Source organism: Mastigoproctus giganteus, chromosome 3 (genome assembly GCF_048544385.1).
Source record: "Mastigoproctus giganteus isolate SK-2022 chromosome 3, ASM4854438v1, whole genome shotgun sequence".
Lineage (NCBI taxonomy): Eukaryota > Metazoa > Arthropoda > Arachnida > Uropygi > Thelyphonidae > Mastigoproctus > Mastigoproctus giganteus.
In genome coordinates, this window is record NC_143577.1 from 51918555 (window position 1) to 51936732 (window position 18178).

An 18178-nucleotide genomic window follows, 5' to 3' on the forward strand; every position below is an offset into this window, starting at 1 on the left:
GAAGCTGGGTTTCTGGAATTTCAAATTTGTACAAACAGTGGGTTTTGAAACACACATTATAGTGACTCCACCAATTATTTTTAAATAAATAAAAATGCAATCTTATTCGTAGTTTCCATGTTTATTATATTTGATTACGATTTATATTCTTTTGAGAAGTAGTGCACTTGATTTTAGCCATACTTTGGTGCTTTCTTTTTGTACTGGGCGTTTACTTTGCGCATCACTGCACGTGAATGACGCCACAGTGACTCAGTAATCTTACCCAAGGTGCTTTGTGAATTTCCCTTCGCCGGTAAACATGGATGGAGAGAGGAGGGCGTAAATGTGGGCACCTAAATCTTTCCTTAACTTTTTTTCTTAAATCAGCTCTTAGTACGTTTCACCAGTCATAATTAAGACTTCGAAGCAGGTATGTTAAAAATTTATCTTCCTTGTAGTCTGGGATGGCTAGTTGGTTAGGCTGCCGAATGAGTATTGCTTAACCTTTAGTTTATGCTATTGGAAGCAGCGTGTTTGAATGCAGTAGCTGTAGTAGCAAAGTCACGCTTTCAGGTGTGGTTTGCAAGTGTTTTAATCCACAATAAAATGCCTTGAATGTGGTGAGAGGTGTTTCGCAGGTGCATTAAAATCAAATATCCGTTTCAGTTCCATATGAACTATAGATTGAAATTATTTTTGGTAATACATGAAATCCCAGTTTTTTTAATACCATAATTGACTTCTGATATTTTGCAGTCCTGTTAATTAATTTTAGATGCTCTAGTATTTGTTCGTTTAAGACAAGCAAATTAAAATGAATATTCAGTTATTTTCAAAAGTTTATAGTAGTCATAGTTAGAACTATATTCATGTAGTATAGTTTCACAACCGGTATTTTTGGGACATAAACTGCAGAATTATTTATTATTATATTATTATTATTTTTGAAGAGCGCCATACATGTATAATAAACTGATGAACAGTGCCAAAATTTAGATTTCTGATGAATAAGCTATAACAAGAAAGAATGTAATATAGAGAAAATAATGGGAAATGACCTTGAGTGATTGAGAGATAGGTGTGTCTCCGCGTAAAAATTGGCCGAGAAGCACTGGATGCGTGTGTTGATATGTGTATGTAAAAATTAATCACTGTACCCCTATAGAATGCAGACTGTCGAATTTATAACTGAAATAAAATAAATCTGTTTTAATAAATTATTAGCAGTATGTCAAAAAAAAAAACTCAGTGAAACAAAACAATTGCATGTGTTATTTTTGCTGGCTGCTGTGTGTTAGAAAGTAAAAGAGTAATTAGCGAACCAAGATTTACAAAAAAAAAAAAAAAAATAGACAAAGCATCATAGAGATAAATAATAAACTAAAAAAAGGAAAATGCAGTAAATGTATAGTTATCCAACTCGTAAAAGGCAAGCTAGAAAGTAATTCTTTGAAAGTTTTGGCAATCTGCCCATTTTAAACAGTACATAGCAGTTGCTAGGAGATGTATACAATGTCAAATACAGGAAGCACATAAATGAAGTAAATGTGCCCTTATTTGAAAGTTTTGAGTGAAAATATGTATCCATCACTCAAATTAAAATGTACTAATAAAGAACTCCAATGAGACATGCATATTAAAAATTATTTAATTTTCAGATTTTTTAATCACATAAATGATATAGCTGAACTTTTTTTTTTTTTCCAGATACTGTCAGTACAATGATATCATTTATTGGATTGCCGGTATGTCTTGAGTTTGGTGAGAAATTGATGTTAGTTTGAAATAATGTGTATCTTGTAAATAGCAAGATACATTTTCTTACAAATTTAACATAGGTAAGCATAAGAAACTGTTTATAGTGTTTATAAACATTCTGAAATGTGTGTAATAAGTTATCTTGATAAGCTTAAAACCCCTTTCCTGGTATTCCAATAAGTGCATATTAAATATATAGGAGAGCCTTTTAGTGATACAAATTATTTATACAAGTTTATAGATTCAAATTGTTTTTTAGTGTCAAATTGTTTAACTATTTATGGGACTGAATAGTTTGAAAACAATTTGATCACAAAAAAAAAACCATACAACTTACTCTTTGTGATAAATCCTTTTCTTTCTTTTGTCCAGGTTTACTTTACAGTTAATAAAGCTTCTCAGCTAAAGGAGACATTGATATTGAATTAAATAAAATGTTTTTAAAAATGAAAGCTAGGCATAGAGTTGCTATCTCTCTCGATTTAACCTGGAGTAGTTGGGTTTAACACATTTAGGATTACAGACTAAATTTGTTTTGTGGGCTCTGGGGGCATGTATATAAATTTACATTTTCCAAGGTCGTTTCATATAAGATTCAAATAAGTGTCTGAGAAACTTACAAATTGTTTTGAAATCTTCCAGTATGTCTATCTTGCTGTTATTGTATCAAATCAACCAACGGATGTGGAATTATTTTAATTTTTTGTTATAAAAACAAATTAGGTAAGTAAATACATAATTTGAAGTACACTTTGAATAAATAAGCAAAGTAATCGATTTAAATTTCTAGCATTAGTGTTTTCCAGAAAATTTTATTTTTATGCACTGCATCAGCTGTTTGCTGACCCTGTTTTAAACTGTGGCCTCGATAAGGCTCTAAACTGGAAATTAGGAAACTATAAGTAAATAGGATAAAAGTAATTTTAGTAATTTTTTCCCTAACAAATAAGTTTAGTTAGAAAGTAACCTGAAGAAATGTGTATATTTTATGATAAACTTTCAGGATTGATTTCACAATAATCCCCCCCCCCCCACAAATAAACAATTATCTCCAGTCAGAGATTTTGAAAAGGTAGCAATTCTAGCTAAACAGTTGTCACTCAAAAATGATAGCTATTCAGCTTGATTGAAATAAAGATAACAATAAACGTTACATTATTACCAAGATCTCTTCATTAGAGATGATCTTTTAAGAGTAATGTATTCCTTGAAAGATTATATGACAAGACTGGTAAATACAATTTCTATGACGAAAGTTTAATTATTCCTGTAATGATTCCTTGTCATATAATTGCGATACGTGCCTTGTGTACATAATTGCAATATTTTTCCAACTATTAACACTTGTGTATTGCCAATTTTTTTTAGCAGCTTTTAAATCAAAATTTTTTTCTTTCAAAGTTCAGTCATTTGAGTATTGAATTTTTATATAGTTAATTATTTTTGATGCTAAATTAGCAAATTTTTAGAATACCAGGAACATGGTATTCTAAAACCAGGAACAACGAAGTAAAGGAAGAATTCACTCAAGGCTAATTTTTGACTTCAATCATTTTCTTCATTCTTGTTAAACAGGGTCATGTTACTATTTATCCATCCATCATATTACCTTGGGATAGCATAACTGATGCTACAGAATATGAACAAAACAAAGTACTGTATAAATCTTGGAAAACTTTGAGCAATAGCACATTAATGTTTATACATGGTGGGAAAACAACTAATGCCGCTTCCAAACATACTTTGGGTCCTTTATAAAATTGAGAAGTTAATGAATTTCATATTGCAGTTATTTATTATGGTAATTGTTTTTTCCATACTAGTCTTGAAAACATAATCACATTTGTCTATTATGTGACTGCAATCTCTATTTATAGATAAGCACACAGGGAAAGTACATTGTTACAAGTATGGCATATAATAAGTCCACTATAATGAACATTATTGATGGTACCATCAGTTTAATAAATTAAATATTGGGAAATTTTACAATTATAACAAATAAATATGAAATGTTTTGCTATAATGAGTACTTTAAATAAACCAAAGCTATAATATAATTTCCCTCTTGCTTGTTTTTGCCAGTACATGTCTCTTGTTTAATTTTTACTATCATTAATGTGAATTGACATGCATGTATGTTTTTCTTCAGAGTTATGCATGAGAAAGCATGAAGTGTTTTAGCATGACCTGTCTTTCCATTTTCACATTGTGGGTCAGTGTGTTGATTAGCTGTGCACTTGGAAAAAGGGTCAGATCAAATTTGGTTAATTACTTTCTTTGGAAAAATATTAAAGTTACATTTAATATAATATGGTGTTTGTTTCAATATTCTTGAACAATTAAAACTTGCTGATAAGGAGCTAACTACTCTTTAACAAGTTTACTGATCTGTAACATTTATTATTTGAATAAATATTGTATTAATATTAATTACATTAATATTATCCATAGCCAGGTGGGCAGGAGCAGTAGTTCATAGCACACGCTTCTTGATTAGACCGGGGTTCAAGCCTGTGACCACCAAATATGGAGGATGCGGAAGGTCAGGGAATGACCACCGCATATCCTCAGCCCGAATAAAGGATGAGGGTTGGCGTCAGGAAGGGCATCCAGCCGTAAAAATTACATGCCAAAACAATAAAAAAACGCTGACCCCATATAAAAATGGGAAAAGGCGAGGACAAAAAAAAAAAAAAAAAAAACATTAATATTATTAATTAATATATATATTTAATTTTAAGTTGCATTTTTTAATTTAAACTTTTTTTATTGCTGTTGTTAACATTAAAATTTTATTATCGCAAATTTATTGGAATGTCATGGATAAGATATTTTAGATAATTCCAGCAATGAAATTTGTTAAACCAGTACTACTACTACTACCACCACCCCCCTTCTTACAATTGATGGGCTGAAGAATGAGAAAGAAAAAACTTATAACAATTGTGCTTGAAAATTTCTATAGAAATTTCCTGGAAAAAAAAGAGAGAGAGAGAGAGAAAAACTTATCATGGTAAATTGTGGTTGGCAGCTGATTGGCATATATATTCTAATCCATTTGATAGCAGGTAGAAAATTATAATTATGAATGCCAGTTCAGATAAATACTATGGCAGGAAATATCTGTAGAGCTATCACATAGCTGAAATGTTTGTATGAAGAGTGAATTATTGCAAGAGGTCATAATGTGCTAATCACAAATTGCTAAGACATTATTGCATAAATTATTACAGAAAAATTTTAAATATGCAACTTGTGAGATGGAAATCAGACTGAAATGTTCACAAAAATATTAAGAGAAAGTTGAAGAAAAATACTAAAAGCTTGGCTGTTCTGTCAATTTATGTAGTAGTAAAGTGGACTGTAGTGAAATTAGAGCTGATTTTATGCATGTACTTTTTGGTTCTGCAAACTGAGAGGCTGAGCCCGCAAGAGGTATTACTGAGAAATTTAATAATTCTTTTGTGTAAAAAAAGACATGGGTTTGAATTCAGTTAAGATGGGACAAATTTTACAGCCCTTCTGGTGAGTATTCCATGGGTTTTTTTTTTTCAGGTAAACCATAAAACGCATATAGTGTACAAACACAATACACTTATGTCTTATATCCAGTGCGTTTTTTGTAAAAACAATAGGTGCCGGTACTCATTCTTTACCATCAGGAAAAATGAAAATTAAAAGGATTTTTAGAATTCTAAAAGTACTCTAAAAAATATTGTCCTGACATTGTTACTTTAGTAGTAATGTTTTTGGATTAAGAACAACAAATTAAGTATATTAACACAGTTTATTAAGCATAAATTTGTTATTTAAGTATATAAAAAAATAAGTAAAATGTGTAAAAAAAAAAAAAAAGTAAAATAAGTTATAAGTAATAATTTCATAATAAAGTTTTTTAGAATATTCCAAATTTTTATTAAGTTCTCATCCGACACCCTATGCCGACTTCTTTTCTTCCTCTTTGTGTGTCGGTTGCTGAATGAAGTTTCCGAAGCAGCCATGAATCGTCATATTTTGCTGGATCGAAGCGGGTCAACGGTGAACCTACAATTTTAAGAAACAGTACTGAAGAAATTGTTTTTGTCATCAATGAAGCTCTGGTTAGGTGACAATCAGATTCATTTGTGAAAATCCTCGTTCGCATTCATCGATGAAATTGGTATTGTACTCAGAGCGTTCATCAAATGCTTCAATTCTTCCGAAACTGTCATCAATTAGGTACTCCCGAATTATATCTCTTTCATTTAACTGTAATCTTATTGACAACTTCATTTTCATCAAATGCCAACATTTCACGTTTGGAAGGTTTTAATATCTTTGTTATTCTCATTTTCCTTCTCTCGTCATCGATATTATCACTAGTTCTTTGAACTAGTTGTTAAATTTGAATATTTTTTTTTTTTTTTTTTTTTGAAATTGTCCAAAATGTCGGTGTCATTCAAATATTCAGGTACTGTGACCATGTAAACAGAGATAAGGAAAATTTATGGAAAAATGTGGATAACGCAATTCCACGAAACAACAGATGATTTTTTTTGTTGGGGTAAAAGAAAACCACTCTTCTAATTCTCGAATGGGATGCTTACAGTTGATTCACAGCGGTGTTCAACCTACAGCCCACGCAGAAAGTGAACTAAAACAGAATTTTAAATTTTGTTAATTATCAAAAAATTCTCATTAAATGTTTTGTTCAGTAAATGTAATTTTGTATGTACTTAATAAAATTTCCGGATATTTTCAGTTTTTCTTTTACATGTAACAAGATATGGAAAATGTACTACTAATTTTTCTCGAATCACTCAGTGCAGCACCCAAAAGAAATATAACTTTGAATTTTTTTGAATATGGCCCCTGTATGGGAAAATTGTGTTTTTGTATGGGCTGCTCCTAGAACAGAAATTAATCTCCACCTCGTTGCTCTGTTTAGTTTTTACAGACTCTGTCACGGTAAGGCCAGTGTGTGTCATGTAATAAAAAAAAATTCCAACCAGTTGAACTGGGTTAAGGGAAAAGGAAGCAGAGAAAGAAAAAAAAGTTTTAATCCTGGACAGGAGATTTTCATTCCACACAGGAGAAAGTGAGGACAGACAAATTTTGTCTGTGAGCTTGTATGTATGTTCTGTAGAGTAGTGTTGTGTATTGACCTTTTGGCTACCTGGAAGCAGTGATCGCCTGGACTTCCACCTCCAGGTACTCATCCCTAGCTGCGGGAAGGCAAGGCCTCCCCTACTATCTGCTTGCCCTCCTCTCTGGGGAACCGCGTTTCCCAGAGAGGAAAAGAAAACTAGTCAGGGGAAGGACAAAAGAAGAGGACTCCCCCGGCCCAAGGGAGTCTCAGTCCAGGATAAATTGCTAGGGGGGAAAAAAAAAAAAAGAACGAGAGTGGGTGAGAGGTTGCTAGCCTGACCTGGGGGAAAAGGTTGGACACCACTGCAGTAGAAGGTTGACGAAAGCCCACTGGCAGCATCGGGAATATCCCTTGATCTGCTCACTGTTGACCAGCGCGATTTTTCCGTATGTGGGACAGGTAGTCGGATAGGTGTTATGAGTATTTCTAAGTTGTAGAATGGTAATCCCGTTAGCTCTCTTAATTTGTGCAGCAGCACTAATTGCCTAAATTGCCGGAAGGCCAGAAATGCGAACAGTGCGTACCAAGTTAAGTCTTTCCTAATCAGTTCTTTATATGAAAATTTTCTTTTCTCAACGTTCTGTTTTAATAGTTCTGTTTTAGATAGTTTTATTTAAATAATGTTACTCGTGGACCTCCATCAACAGCTTTGCAGCCTCTTAAGGTCTGAGGACCTCACTTTAACAAATTCTGTTCTATGGACTATTTTAAATGTAACTTTCAAGGGGAAATTCAAAAAAATTCGCTATAAAAGGAGTTTGTTAAACAGAGGTCCGAATGATTAATTTAGAATTCTAAAAATGGTTATATAGTTTAATATAGAAAACACCTTAACAATAGTGAAAAATGCAAATTTAGTTAAATAACTTTAAGCTTATTTGAATAGTAGGAGCATGTAAAAAAAAATTTACAGAATATTACAAATTTCGAAGTGTACTGCATCCAAATGTCACATGTCACTGTTAATAAAGGTGCCAGTATGGCATACCACCCCAAAAAAAAAAAAGCACTGTTTATATCCATAACTGTTTCGGCTCAAAAACAGACAGCAATTCTTTTGAAAAGAATCAAAGATTTTTAGAAAATTTTGATAAATAGTTTTGAGTTTTTGATACTAATCTAGTACTGTATTAGAGACTGTTGATGTTTCGGTTAAAACCTTTTATATTATGCCATGGTACTTTAATAGTCAGACCAATCAGATATTATTTTATTCAAGAAAGAGAAAACTGTATTAACTTAAAAAACTTTGTTTAATGTTTAAAAAATCTGTTCAAGTGATGTGATTCCTACTGTTGCACAAAAATCTTGGCCTTCCATAGGATTTAATGTATTACCACTTCATATGATATCTGTTGCTATATAAAAACTATAAAACCTTGACCATAGTGAAGTTAAAAAATCCTTTGCCACAAATTCTTTTTCCTTTAACGTCCGTTTCACTTTAATGTTCCGTAATGTTTTTTCTGCCTTCTCCACAAATTTCCAGAAAAGTTAATCCTGAGCGTGTTTTTTTTTTAAAGATATTCTACTTTTTTCTTATTAATAACAGTAAAATTACTATTACTATCATCTATTATAGTGTACTCTTTACTAGAATATTAACTACATTCTTGTTCAGTTGTTGATGTACCAACAAACTCAACAATGAGAACATTGTTGTGTTGCCTAAAACAGAACTATTTTAATAGTTCTGTTTTAGATAGTTTTATTTAAATAATGTTACTCGTGGACCTCCATCAACAGCTTTGCAGCCTCTTAAAGTCTGAGGACCTCACTTTAACAAATTCTGTTCTATGGAATAAAGATAAAATATCCCCTCCCCATTCCCCTATTATTTCCACAAAATGTCTGTTTTCCTTCTATGGTTTCTATTAGCTTTGTGGCAGAGTAAGGGGCACTAAATAATTTTTGCATACTCACATATATAGAGAGAGAGAGAGAGAGATATTTGAATCAGATAAATATCTGTGTAAATAATATGGTATTTGAAATAAATATTTCTTTGAATTAAATAGTTTATTTGAGGCTGTTAGAACACCATTTTCTTCTGGTAATACATATTGTACGTGGAAACTCCCAGTAAGTGTGGGGCCCCAGTATGGCCCTGTATAGGTATGTTGTCAATTAGCCATTAATTAGTGGATCTTTGTTGGCCCCCCAGGAATTGATTTTGTAAGTCAAAATCAATTCCTAATTAAATAAGGATTTTTTTATTCACAGAGTTGCCTCATTTGTTCTGTCTCAGAGTGAGACTCTCTTGGCCATTTTATTTGCCTTTTCCTGATTCTTTTTTTGATGGTTAATCCAAACTTTACTGCTTTTGCAGATGTGTACCTGTCTGTTGCTGTTGATAGATTAAATTTTTCTAGTATTGTGGAGGATGCCTTTAAACTCCATATCAGGGATGTTATTTCTTAATTGAACAGGTTAAAAATGATCTTAAAATAAATTCTTCCAAAAACAAATACACTTGTTGTTTTCCTTTTGTATAAAATCCAGTCCCAATTTCTGTAGATATTTATTGAGTCATAATTAATAGATATGATGCAGTTAAGTTTCTAGGGGTATTTTTGATTCTATATTGTTTCAGGATTCCATTGCTGCAGTTAGGAAAGGCCCCCAGCAGAGGTTTTATACCTCTGCTGGGGACTGAATACTGGACCTAACAGCTGTCAATCTTAAGATCGGTTTTCATGATGTTTCTTCAAGAACAGTTATTCTATGGAATCTAGACATAATCAATCATTTTAAGATATCATCTTTTAAGGGCACAAAGGGTGATATTGTTGTACTCGTTTGCACTAATGATATTAAGAGTAGGAGACAGGCAGAATTACTTAACAAGTACAGGTCACTGATGAAAAAAACTGGTGAATTAGGGTTTAATTTGAAAGTGTCTGCAATTCTGCCCAGACATGATAGGAGGGAGTATGTGATGAGAGCCTTGTCGATCAATTCGGCCCTGGAAAGAAACAAGGTGTAGAATTTTTTTCATCCTGGTCTGTACTTGTTAACAGGAGGGACTGCTTCTACAGGGATGGGATACACTTAAATAGAAAGGGTGCAAGAATATTTGCTGATGCTATAGAGGTGGGTCAGAAAACTTCTAGCTTGGAGGGATACAAGGACTAAAAGATTAATAGTAGCCACTGGCAGAGGTTAAAGTGATTCTTGCACTGCTTCTATTGGAATGAGCAGCAGCCTGGAAAACAAGATGCAGGGTATTACAGAGACTGCTGGGAGTCATTGCAGTACAAGTAAACACATGGGTTGTGTTATGGTAGCTAAAAATAGGAACAGGTGCAGGTATACTTGCATGTACACCAATGCTAGGAGTTTGGTAAGTAAATTTGATGAACTTGAGGTATTGCTCAGAAAATCAAAGGCAGATATTGTTTGGATATCAGAGACGTGGTGTCACACAGACATAAGGAATGCAGAACTGGAATTTGGGGAGTAAAATGTGTACGTGAAGGATAGACAAGATAGGAAGGGAGGAGGGGTTATACTATTAGTTAAAAAACACATAAAATCCACGGAAGTGAAGCCACTCGACATCCCTGGACAGTGCAGTGTCGAGTCAGTTTGGTGTGACATAAGCATTGGGAGATTAAAATTGAGAGTAGGGGTGTATTATAGACTTAATGACTCTGATGAGTATAATAAGGAACTGTACAGGGAAATAGAGTGGGCCAGTAAATCAGAGAGTCTTATAATGGGGGATTTTAATTTCCCAGATATTGACAGGAATTTGTGGGTTGGTCACTCACACACTAGCAAGGCTTTTGCGGATTTACTGGATGATTGTTTTCTACATCAGCATGTTCGGGAGGCAACTAGAGGGAGTAATACTCTTGATCTGATTATCAGTAGTTATTCTTCGTGCATTAAGAATCTGCAGATAAAGGAACCACTAGGTGGCAGCGATCACAGTGTGCTGAAGTGGGATTTACTCAAAGAGGTAACTACCATCAGGGGTAAAGAAAGGGGTTTTTGCTTTCATAAAGGTGACTATGGTGGTCTGAGACAGTACTTAAATTCTGTATGGTGGGACCAACTTATGATGTTACCAACAGCAAATTCAAAATGGGAAGCATTCAAAGAATTTATCTTGAAAGCTGCTAGGCTCTACATACCAACTAAGAAGTATTGTTCAAGGTTTAGGCCTAAATGGATGTCCGATGAACTGAGACATGTGGCAGAGATGAAAAATGCATGGGATACATATAAATTAATGGGTGGCATGGAGCCAATGATAGATACAAGCTGGTCAGTAACCAAGTCACAAAGGAGATTAGGCAGGCAAAGGCAGATTATGAGAAATCCTTGGCAAAGGATGTAAAGAAAAACAACACAGAGTTCTTTACCTATGTAAACTCTAGAAGGAAAGGGATGAATCAGATTGGTCCACTGGATATTGATGGTTCAGGTGGCTAACAAAATAAGTGAGTATTTTGCATCCACATTCACTCATGAGGAGTTATTCAGGGAGGGGAATGCCAGAGGTGACTTAAACCTCTGGCAGTGAGCTGGATGATTTTGTAATAACTGAGAGGAAAGTGGAGGAGAAATTGTTGAAGATAAATATAAAAAAGGCACCTGGGGTGGACAGAATCTATCCACTTATATTAAAGGAGGCAGCAAAGGTAGTAAGCAAACCCTTAGCCACAATTATGAGAGCTTCTTTGGACTCAGGGGAGGTACCCATGGACTGGAGATGTGGAAATGTGACCCCAGTTCACAAAGGAGGATCAAAGGGCAACACACATATTATAGACCTGTTAGTTTAACTTCTGTTCCAGGAAAATGAATGGAGGCACTGGTTAAAGAAGCACTGCAGGTTCATCTAAACAAGATTTCAGTTATAGCTCGGACACAGTTTAGTTAAGGGAAAGTGTTGCCTGACCAATTTGATTGGATACTATGATGTGGTCACAATGGAACTGGATGCAGGGAATAACTTTGATATCATATATTTGGATCTTAGAAATGCTTTTGATACTGTTGCACATGGAAGACTGCTGCACAAATTGGAGCAGTGTGGCATTGGAGGCAAATTGCCTCCAATGCCACAATGGACACTGCTCATTGTGGACTAATGTTATTAGTGGAGTCCCTCAGGGTTCAGTATTGGGTCCATTGTTGTTTTCTGTATTTATAAATGATATTGATGATGGTATATAAAGCTTAATGTCCAAGTTTGCAGACGATACGAAGGCTGGCAAGGTTGTTAAGGACACTAATGACAGTACGCTGCTGCAACAGGATCTAGAAAAGTTGAGCGGATGTGCTGAGAGGTGGCAAATGAAGTTTAACATTGACAAATGTAAAGTACTGCATATGGGAAGCAGCAACCGCTGAATGACGTATCAATTCTGTGGTACTACACTGACAGTGGTAGAGAACGAAAAGGACATGGGGGTAACTGTGCAGGCAGATATGAAGTTTTCTGAGCAGTGCAGATCGTCTGCATGAGTAGCTCATGGTGTCTTGTCAATGATATACAGGAATTTTTCTAGCAGGGATAAGGAGGTGAATATCCCCTTATATAAGGCAATGGTCAGGCCACACCTTGAGTACTGTATACAGGTCTGGAGGCTTCATTATAAGAAGGATGTAGAGCTGTTGGAACGAGTAGAGAGAAGGGCAACAAGATTAGTGAAATGAACAAAGGGTTGCTCTTATGAAGAAAGGCTTAAATTTTGCAAATTGCAGTGTCTAGGCACCTGCGAGGTGATCTGATTGAGGTGTATAAAGCCTTGAATGGCTTGAGCATGTTCAATGCTGATGAAATTCTTCCTCTTGCTCAGAATAATCATAAATTCAAATTGAGGAAAGACAGATGTAGGATAGATGTGCAGAAGTTTTCCTTTAGCCAGCGGGTGGTTGGTTGGTGGAACAGACTTCCATCCTTTGTTGTGGAAGTTGATAGCCTAAATAAATTTAAGGCTGAGCTGGACGGGTACTTGGAACGAACGGAGAGGTGAAATGGGAGCGTGTTTTATTTGGCTGATGCTGCATAAGCTTGCTTTCTTGCATCATATGCCTCTACTAATGCTAATGCAATCTCAGAACTGTGTGGAGGATTTCTGCTTTAAAGAAGATAGTCAACATCATTTCTAGTAGAGGTGATAGTCTGTGTTCTTTCAACCATTTAGCATGGAGAATTCTACAAAACTGGCTACATGCTACTCCAGTACTTTTGGTTGCTGTCTCACCAACTATAGACTGAAGAAGTGCAAGCAGTACTTCATCATTGCTATTAACTATGATCTAATTAACTTTTTTGTAATCGATTCTGATTTACGGAACCTGAATCCTGAGTTGTGGAGCGTTATCACATTGTTGCTGATGGGAGGAATAATAGGTAGATGTTTTCTAAGCCTCTAGTTTTGTAAAGGGGTTGCTGCTATGTAGTGTTCAGTATATATACTATTTGTTAATTTTTTTGGCAGTAAAGGATTTTAATAATAATATCTATGGATTTTGTGATATGGATTTGAGCAAGCCAAAGCTATGTTCCTCTTAATAGCTATGATATTAAGTTTTTATTCAGGAATTTCATGTTTTGATGTGAAAATCTCCAAAACATGCTTGTACAAGCTATTTATTTTATTGTAGTTTCCATTATCAACCATTTTGTCATAAATGACAATAATCAGAGTCAGCTGCTTCAACAAGATCTAAACAGATTAGGGCAATGGGCTGAAAATGGCTGTTGAAGTTTAACATTGATAAATGTGCGGGTACTGCATATGGGTAGCAGTAATCCCAGATTAACATACCAACTGTGTGGTATTACACTCAAGGCAGTGGAAAATGAAAGAGACTGGGGTAATTGTGCAGTCTGATATGAAGTATTCTGAGCAATGCAGACAGATAGACAGGTTTCCAGGATAGCTCATGGAGTTTTGTCTATGATATACAGGAACTTTGCCAGCAGGGTTAAGAAAGTTATTATCCCATTGTATAAGTATGGTTGGGCCGCATCTTGAGTACTGCATACAGGTCTGGAGGCCTCATTTTAGGAAGCACTCATTCTGCTGAATGAGTGCAGAGAAGGGCAGTGAGATTGGTGAAGGGAATGAAAGGGTGGTCTTAACAAGACAGGCTTTGGTTCTTGAAATTTCAACGTCTTGAGACTAGACACGTGAGGTCATCTGATCATGGTTTTTAAGGCTTTGGATGGATTGAGCAAGCTCAATGCTGATTTCATTCTTTCTCTTGCTCAGACTACACATATGAGGGGGCATAAATTAAAATTGAGGAAGGATGGTTGCAGGACAGATGTGAGGAGGTTTACCTTCAGCCAGCAGGTGGTTGACTGCTAGGACAAACTTCCATTTGGTGTTGTGGAGGGGCAGTTTGAATAAATTCAAGGAAGACTAGAAAAACTATTGGAGGGGGTAGACAAATGATGTGGGTGGGTTTTTTTTTTTGCTGTTGCTTTATAGGCTTACTTCCCTTCACTAATAATAATACAACAGTTGATCAGAAGTCCCACAACGTCTGGTACAAGCTCTCTCTTAGTGTATGTGGTGCCTGGGTGCCAATCGCAATTTGGCATCCCCCTTTAAAAATTTTTTTCATATGTGTATATAAGTTTCAGGTGCTCCTTGAATCTTGGCGCCTGGCTGCAGTGCACTCTGGGACAGCCCGCCCCTGAATGGATTATATATACTGTCAATGCAATTCCATAGTGGATAAATAATGTCTAAATAGAACAAAAGTAAGAATGAGAATCTTGCCCGATTATCACATATTGCTTTCGTGGCATATTGGTAATTATCCAGAAATTTTAAAAAGATACTGAAATAAATAACTGTAAGTTAATAAGATATTAGATGTTAAACTTAACTCAAAATTCTAATGTTAATTTAGTAAAATATTGTTATTTTATTTTTTGTGCTTTAGCTGTTTATGTAAAGCATGTGAAGTGTGATAGTCCAAAAATATGTAGCATTAATATAACACACACTATACAATACTATTGTTCAGCCTTGTGATTTTTTTAGCAAGCCAAAGCTGTGCTCTTAATAGTCATGACAGGTTTAGCTCCTTTGTGTATCATCATGACTCTCTGTTATGTTGAAAGTACAAACTTTTTTTTTTTTTGTAAATAAAAGATGTTATTTGATCTGTCTGCAATTGAAATTTGATTTGTATGAAATGTGTTTATTGTACCTGTGACTTTTGAATTTGTGAAAGAGATAAATAGACCAGATGGAATATAAATTATGAACCATATAATTTTGGAATGTATAAAAACATGTACAGATATTAATTTATTTCTTAATACCAATAATGGTTTGTGAATGGTAATCTAATAGTAGCTTGAGGAATAAAATGAATGGTAATGCAAAATATATTTTTTATTATGAAAGCATTATCTTATATAGTTTTTTTTAATTTCAGATTTCTGACTGGTGCTTATATGGTCAGTAATTTTCTCAAAATGGTTCTGAATAGTCAAACAAAACATGCACTCCATTGCATTCTGTGCCTTAGCATCATAATTCTTTTTGAAATCTTCACTGGTGGCATTCATTTATGGAAGTTTGGCTATGAAGATATGGACCCACTAGTAGAGTATGGATATTTTGGATCAGTAGTTTTGTATCTTCTTCGCATAATAACACTGTTATCTCTTCCTCAGTGTATATGCAACTGCCTTGGTCTTCTCCTTTATAATGCATTTCCAGAAAAAATTTCACTTAAAGGATCACCACTCCTTGCCCCATTTATTTGTTTTAGAACAGTTACTAGAGGAGATTATCCAAAATTGGTGAAAAACAATGTGCTTCGTAACATGAATACTTGTTTAGATGCTGGCCTTGAAAACTTCATAATGCAAATTGTTACAGACAAGTCCATTAATCTGACAAAGCATCCAAGAATTGAAGAAGTTGTTGTTCCATCCACTTACCGGCCAAAGAGTGGCGCTCTTTTTAAAGCTAGAGCGCTGCAGTATTGTCTAGAAGATGAAATAAATATTCTTAATGATTCAGATTGGATTGTCCATTTAGATGAAGAGACAATTATAACTGATAATGCTGTAAGAGGAATTCTAAATTTTGCTTTTGATGGAAAATATCATTTTGGGCAAGGACTGATTACATATGCAAATGAAAATGTAATCAACTGGATCACAACCTTGGCAGATACTTTCCGTGTTGCAGATGATATGGGTAAATTGAGATTTCAGTTTCAGATGTTTCACCGTCCTCTCTTCAGCTGGAAAGGTTCCTATGTTGTTAGCCAGGCAGGTGCTGAAAGAAAAGTATCATATGATCATGGTTTAAATGGCTCAGTTGCTGAAGACTGTTATTTCAGTATGATTGCTTATAAAGAAGGATATATGTTTAACTTCATTGAAGGTGAAATGTGGGAGAAAAGTCCATTTACTATCTCAGACTTCTTGCAACAACGCAAACGCTGGATGCAAGGAATATTTCTTGTAGTACATAGTTCTACCATACCTTTTCGAAATAAGCTATTTCTTGCAATGTCTTTATATTCCTGGGTAACACTTCCACTAACAACATCAAATATTGTGGTAACAGCCTTGTTTCCCATTCCCTGCTGGCAGTTAATTAATTTTCTGTGTGCCTTTGCTGGTGCTGTCAACATATATATGTACATCTTTGGTGTTGTAAAATCATTTAGCCTCTACAGATTAGGTTTTATGAAGTTCTTGTTGTGTGTAATTGGAGCATTATGTACCATTCCATTTAATATAGTGATTGAAAACATTGCAGTAATTTGGGGATGTTTTGGAAATAAGTATCGTTTCTATGTAGTGAATAAGGAAACCAAAGAACCAATTACTGTATAAATTTAAATTGGCATTTGTAAATTAACTTTACAGTTGGACACTACCTCATAGTCAAAGTTATTAACAAACTTGACTTTTTTTTTTTGGTTTATTGTTCAAGAATTAAATTACTAATCAGCCAAATTTAGTTCTGGAACTAATGGCTCTTTATCAAGCTACTTCTTGAACAGTTATCATAAAACTGTATTAGAGATTTTTTTATCATACATATGTTTTCAGTGCAGCATAAACTTAATGGATCATCTTAATTGAAAGAAATACGTCCCTCATAGACTGCACCTATCTGGTGGATGTGTTAAAACTTGCCATTGGATATTATAAAAAATGAGATTTGTGATAATGTTGTGATCAGTTTACCAGTTGTGACTCACCATGTTTTATTGTTTGCTTGGACTTTTACAAGTCACTTCTTGTATATAAGTACTGTAGATTATTTTTTCTGTAAATTATAGAAGACTTTTTTTTAACTGTATGTGCATGTGGATTGTGTGGTCTAAATAGTTGGATAGTATCAGTACAGACTTAATTTATAATGAACAAAGAAGACTCAATACTTCTTTTTACACTCATTTATACATAAAAAGCAATTCTCTTAGTAGCATTATGAAGGTTTTTTATTTTAAGAGATTAAAATAGAATTAGTTTTCATGTAATAGTACTAGTACCTCAAACATCATTTGACTTTTATTCAGAATTATGGTATGTGAAACTACAGGTTCAGTCATGTGTTGCTGGTTAATTGACTTTTTGCAAATAAATGCAAGGAGTAATGTACACTACAATAAATATAAAACTATACTGCATGATCTCTTCACTGCACACTTCATGTTTGTAAGTTTCTACATGTATACAAATAACTGATTCAGATTAGGGAACATTCCATTTTATCTTTGACAAAATTTTTTGTTGGGAAATTTTGTCCATTCATAAACATTGAACTTCAGTTTTGGCAAGGTAAACAAAATAAATAATGAAATAGAGGCACACATTTGGTCTTTTGATAGTTTATGTAACTTAATTTTATGAAGTTTGAAATGTCTTGAATTTAAGTTAACTTTCGGATTCACTTTCGTTTACAGCAGCATTTTCCAAACTGAAGTGTGCCCATCTCACTTCCCCTGGGGTTCACCAGTCCAGGGAAGGAAAAACTGTTGGAATAAAAATAATAAAAACACATTTTTATTAATTGCACTTTTTGTTATAAAATTTTTAATTACAACACCTACAAATACCAAAAATGTTTCTGAATCCTTGTTTAAACAACATAAAATTATACTGCAACAGCAAACAAATTTGTACTTTGTATAATGACAGTAATAAAATTTGAAAAAAATACATTTTAAATTAATAACTTGGGTGAACTTGATTATTGCATAACTTTACTAGATTTCCTCATTAACATTTAATTGAGATTTGCATTATTTTTACAGAAGCTGCCATGTATTTTTACCAGTAGTTAGTTTAGTGCC

General features: G+C 34.1%; 1 protein-coding gene across 2 annotated transcripts; it reads left to right on the forward strand.

The window, feature by feature from the left end:
- The first annotated feature begins 267 nt into the window (after positions 1-267).
- On the forward strand, positions 268-17929 carry egh (beta-1,4-mannosyltransferase egh). 2 transcript variants are annotated; one of them, XM_090369288.1, is made up of 3 exons: positions 268-412; positions 1690-1820; positions 15290-17929. In XM_090369288.1, the coding sequence occupies exon 3, from the start codon at positions 15309-15311 to the stop codon at positions 16707-16709; it is 1401 nt and encodes a 466-aa protein (XP_090225414.1). In that variant the 5' UTR covers positions 268-412; positions 1690-1820; positions 15290-15308; the 3' UTR covers positions 16710-17929. The 2 variants fall into 2 exon arrangements, with proteins under 2 accessions (XP_090225414.1, XP_090225415.1); XM_090369289.1 differs by lacking the exon at positions 1690-1820.
- Positions 17930-18178: the final 249 nt, after the last annotated feature.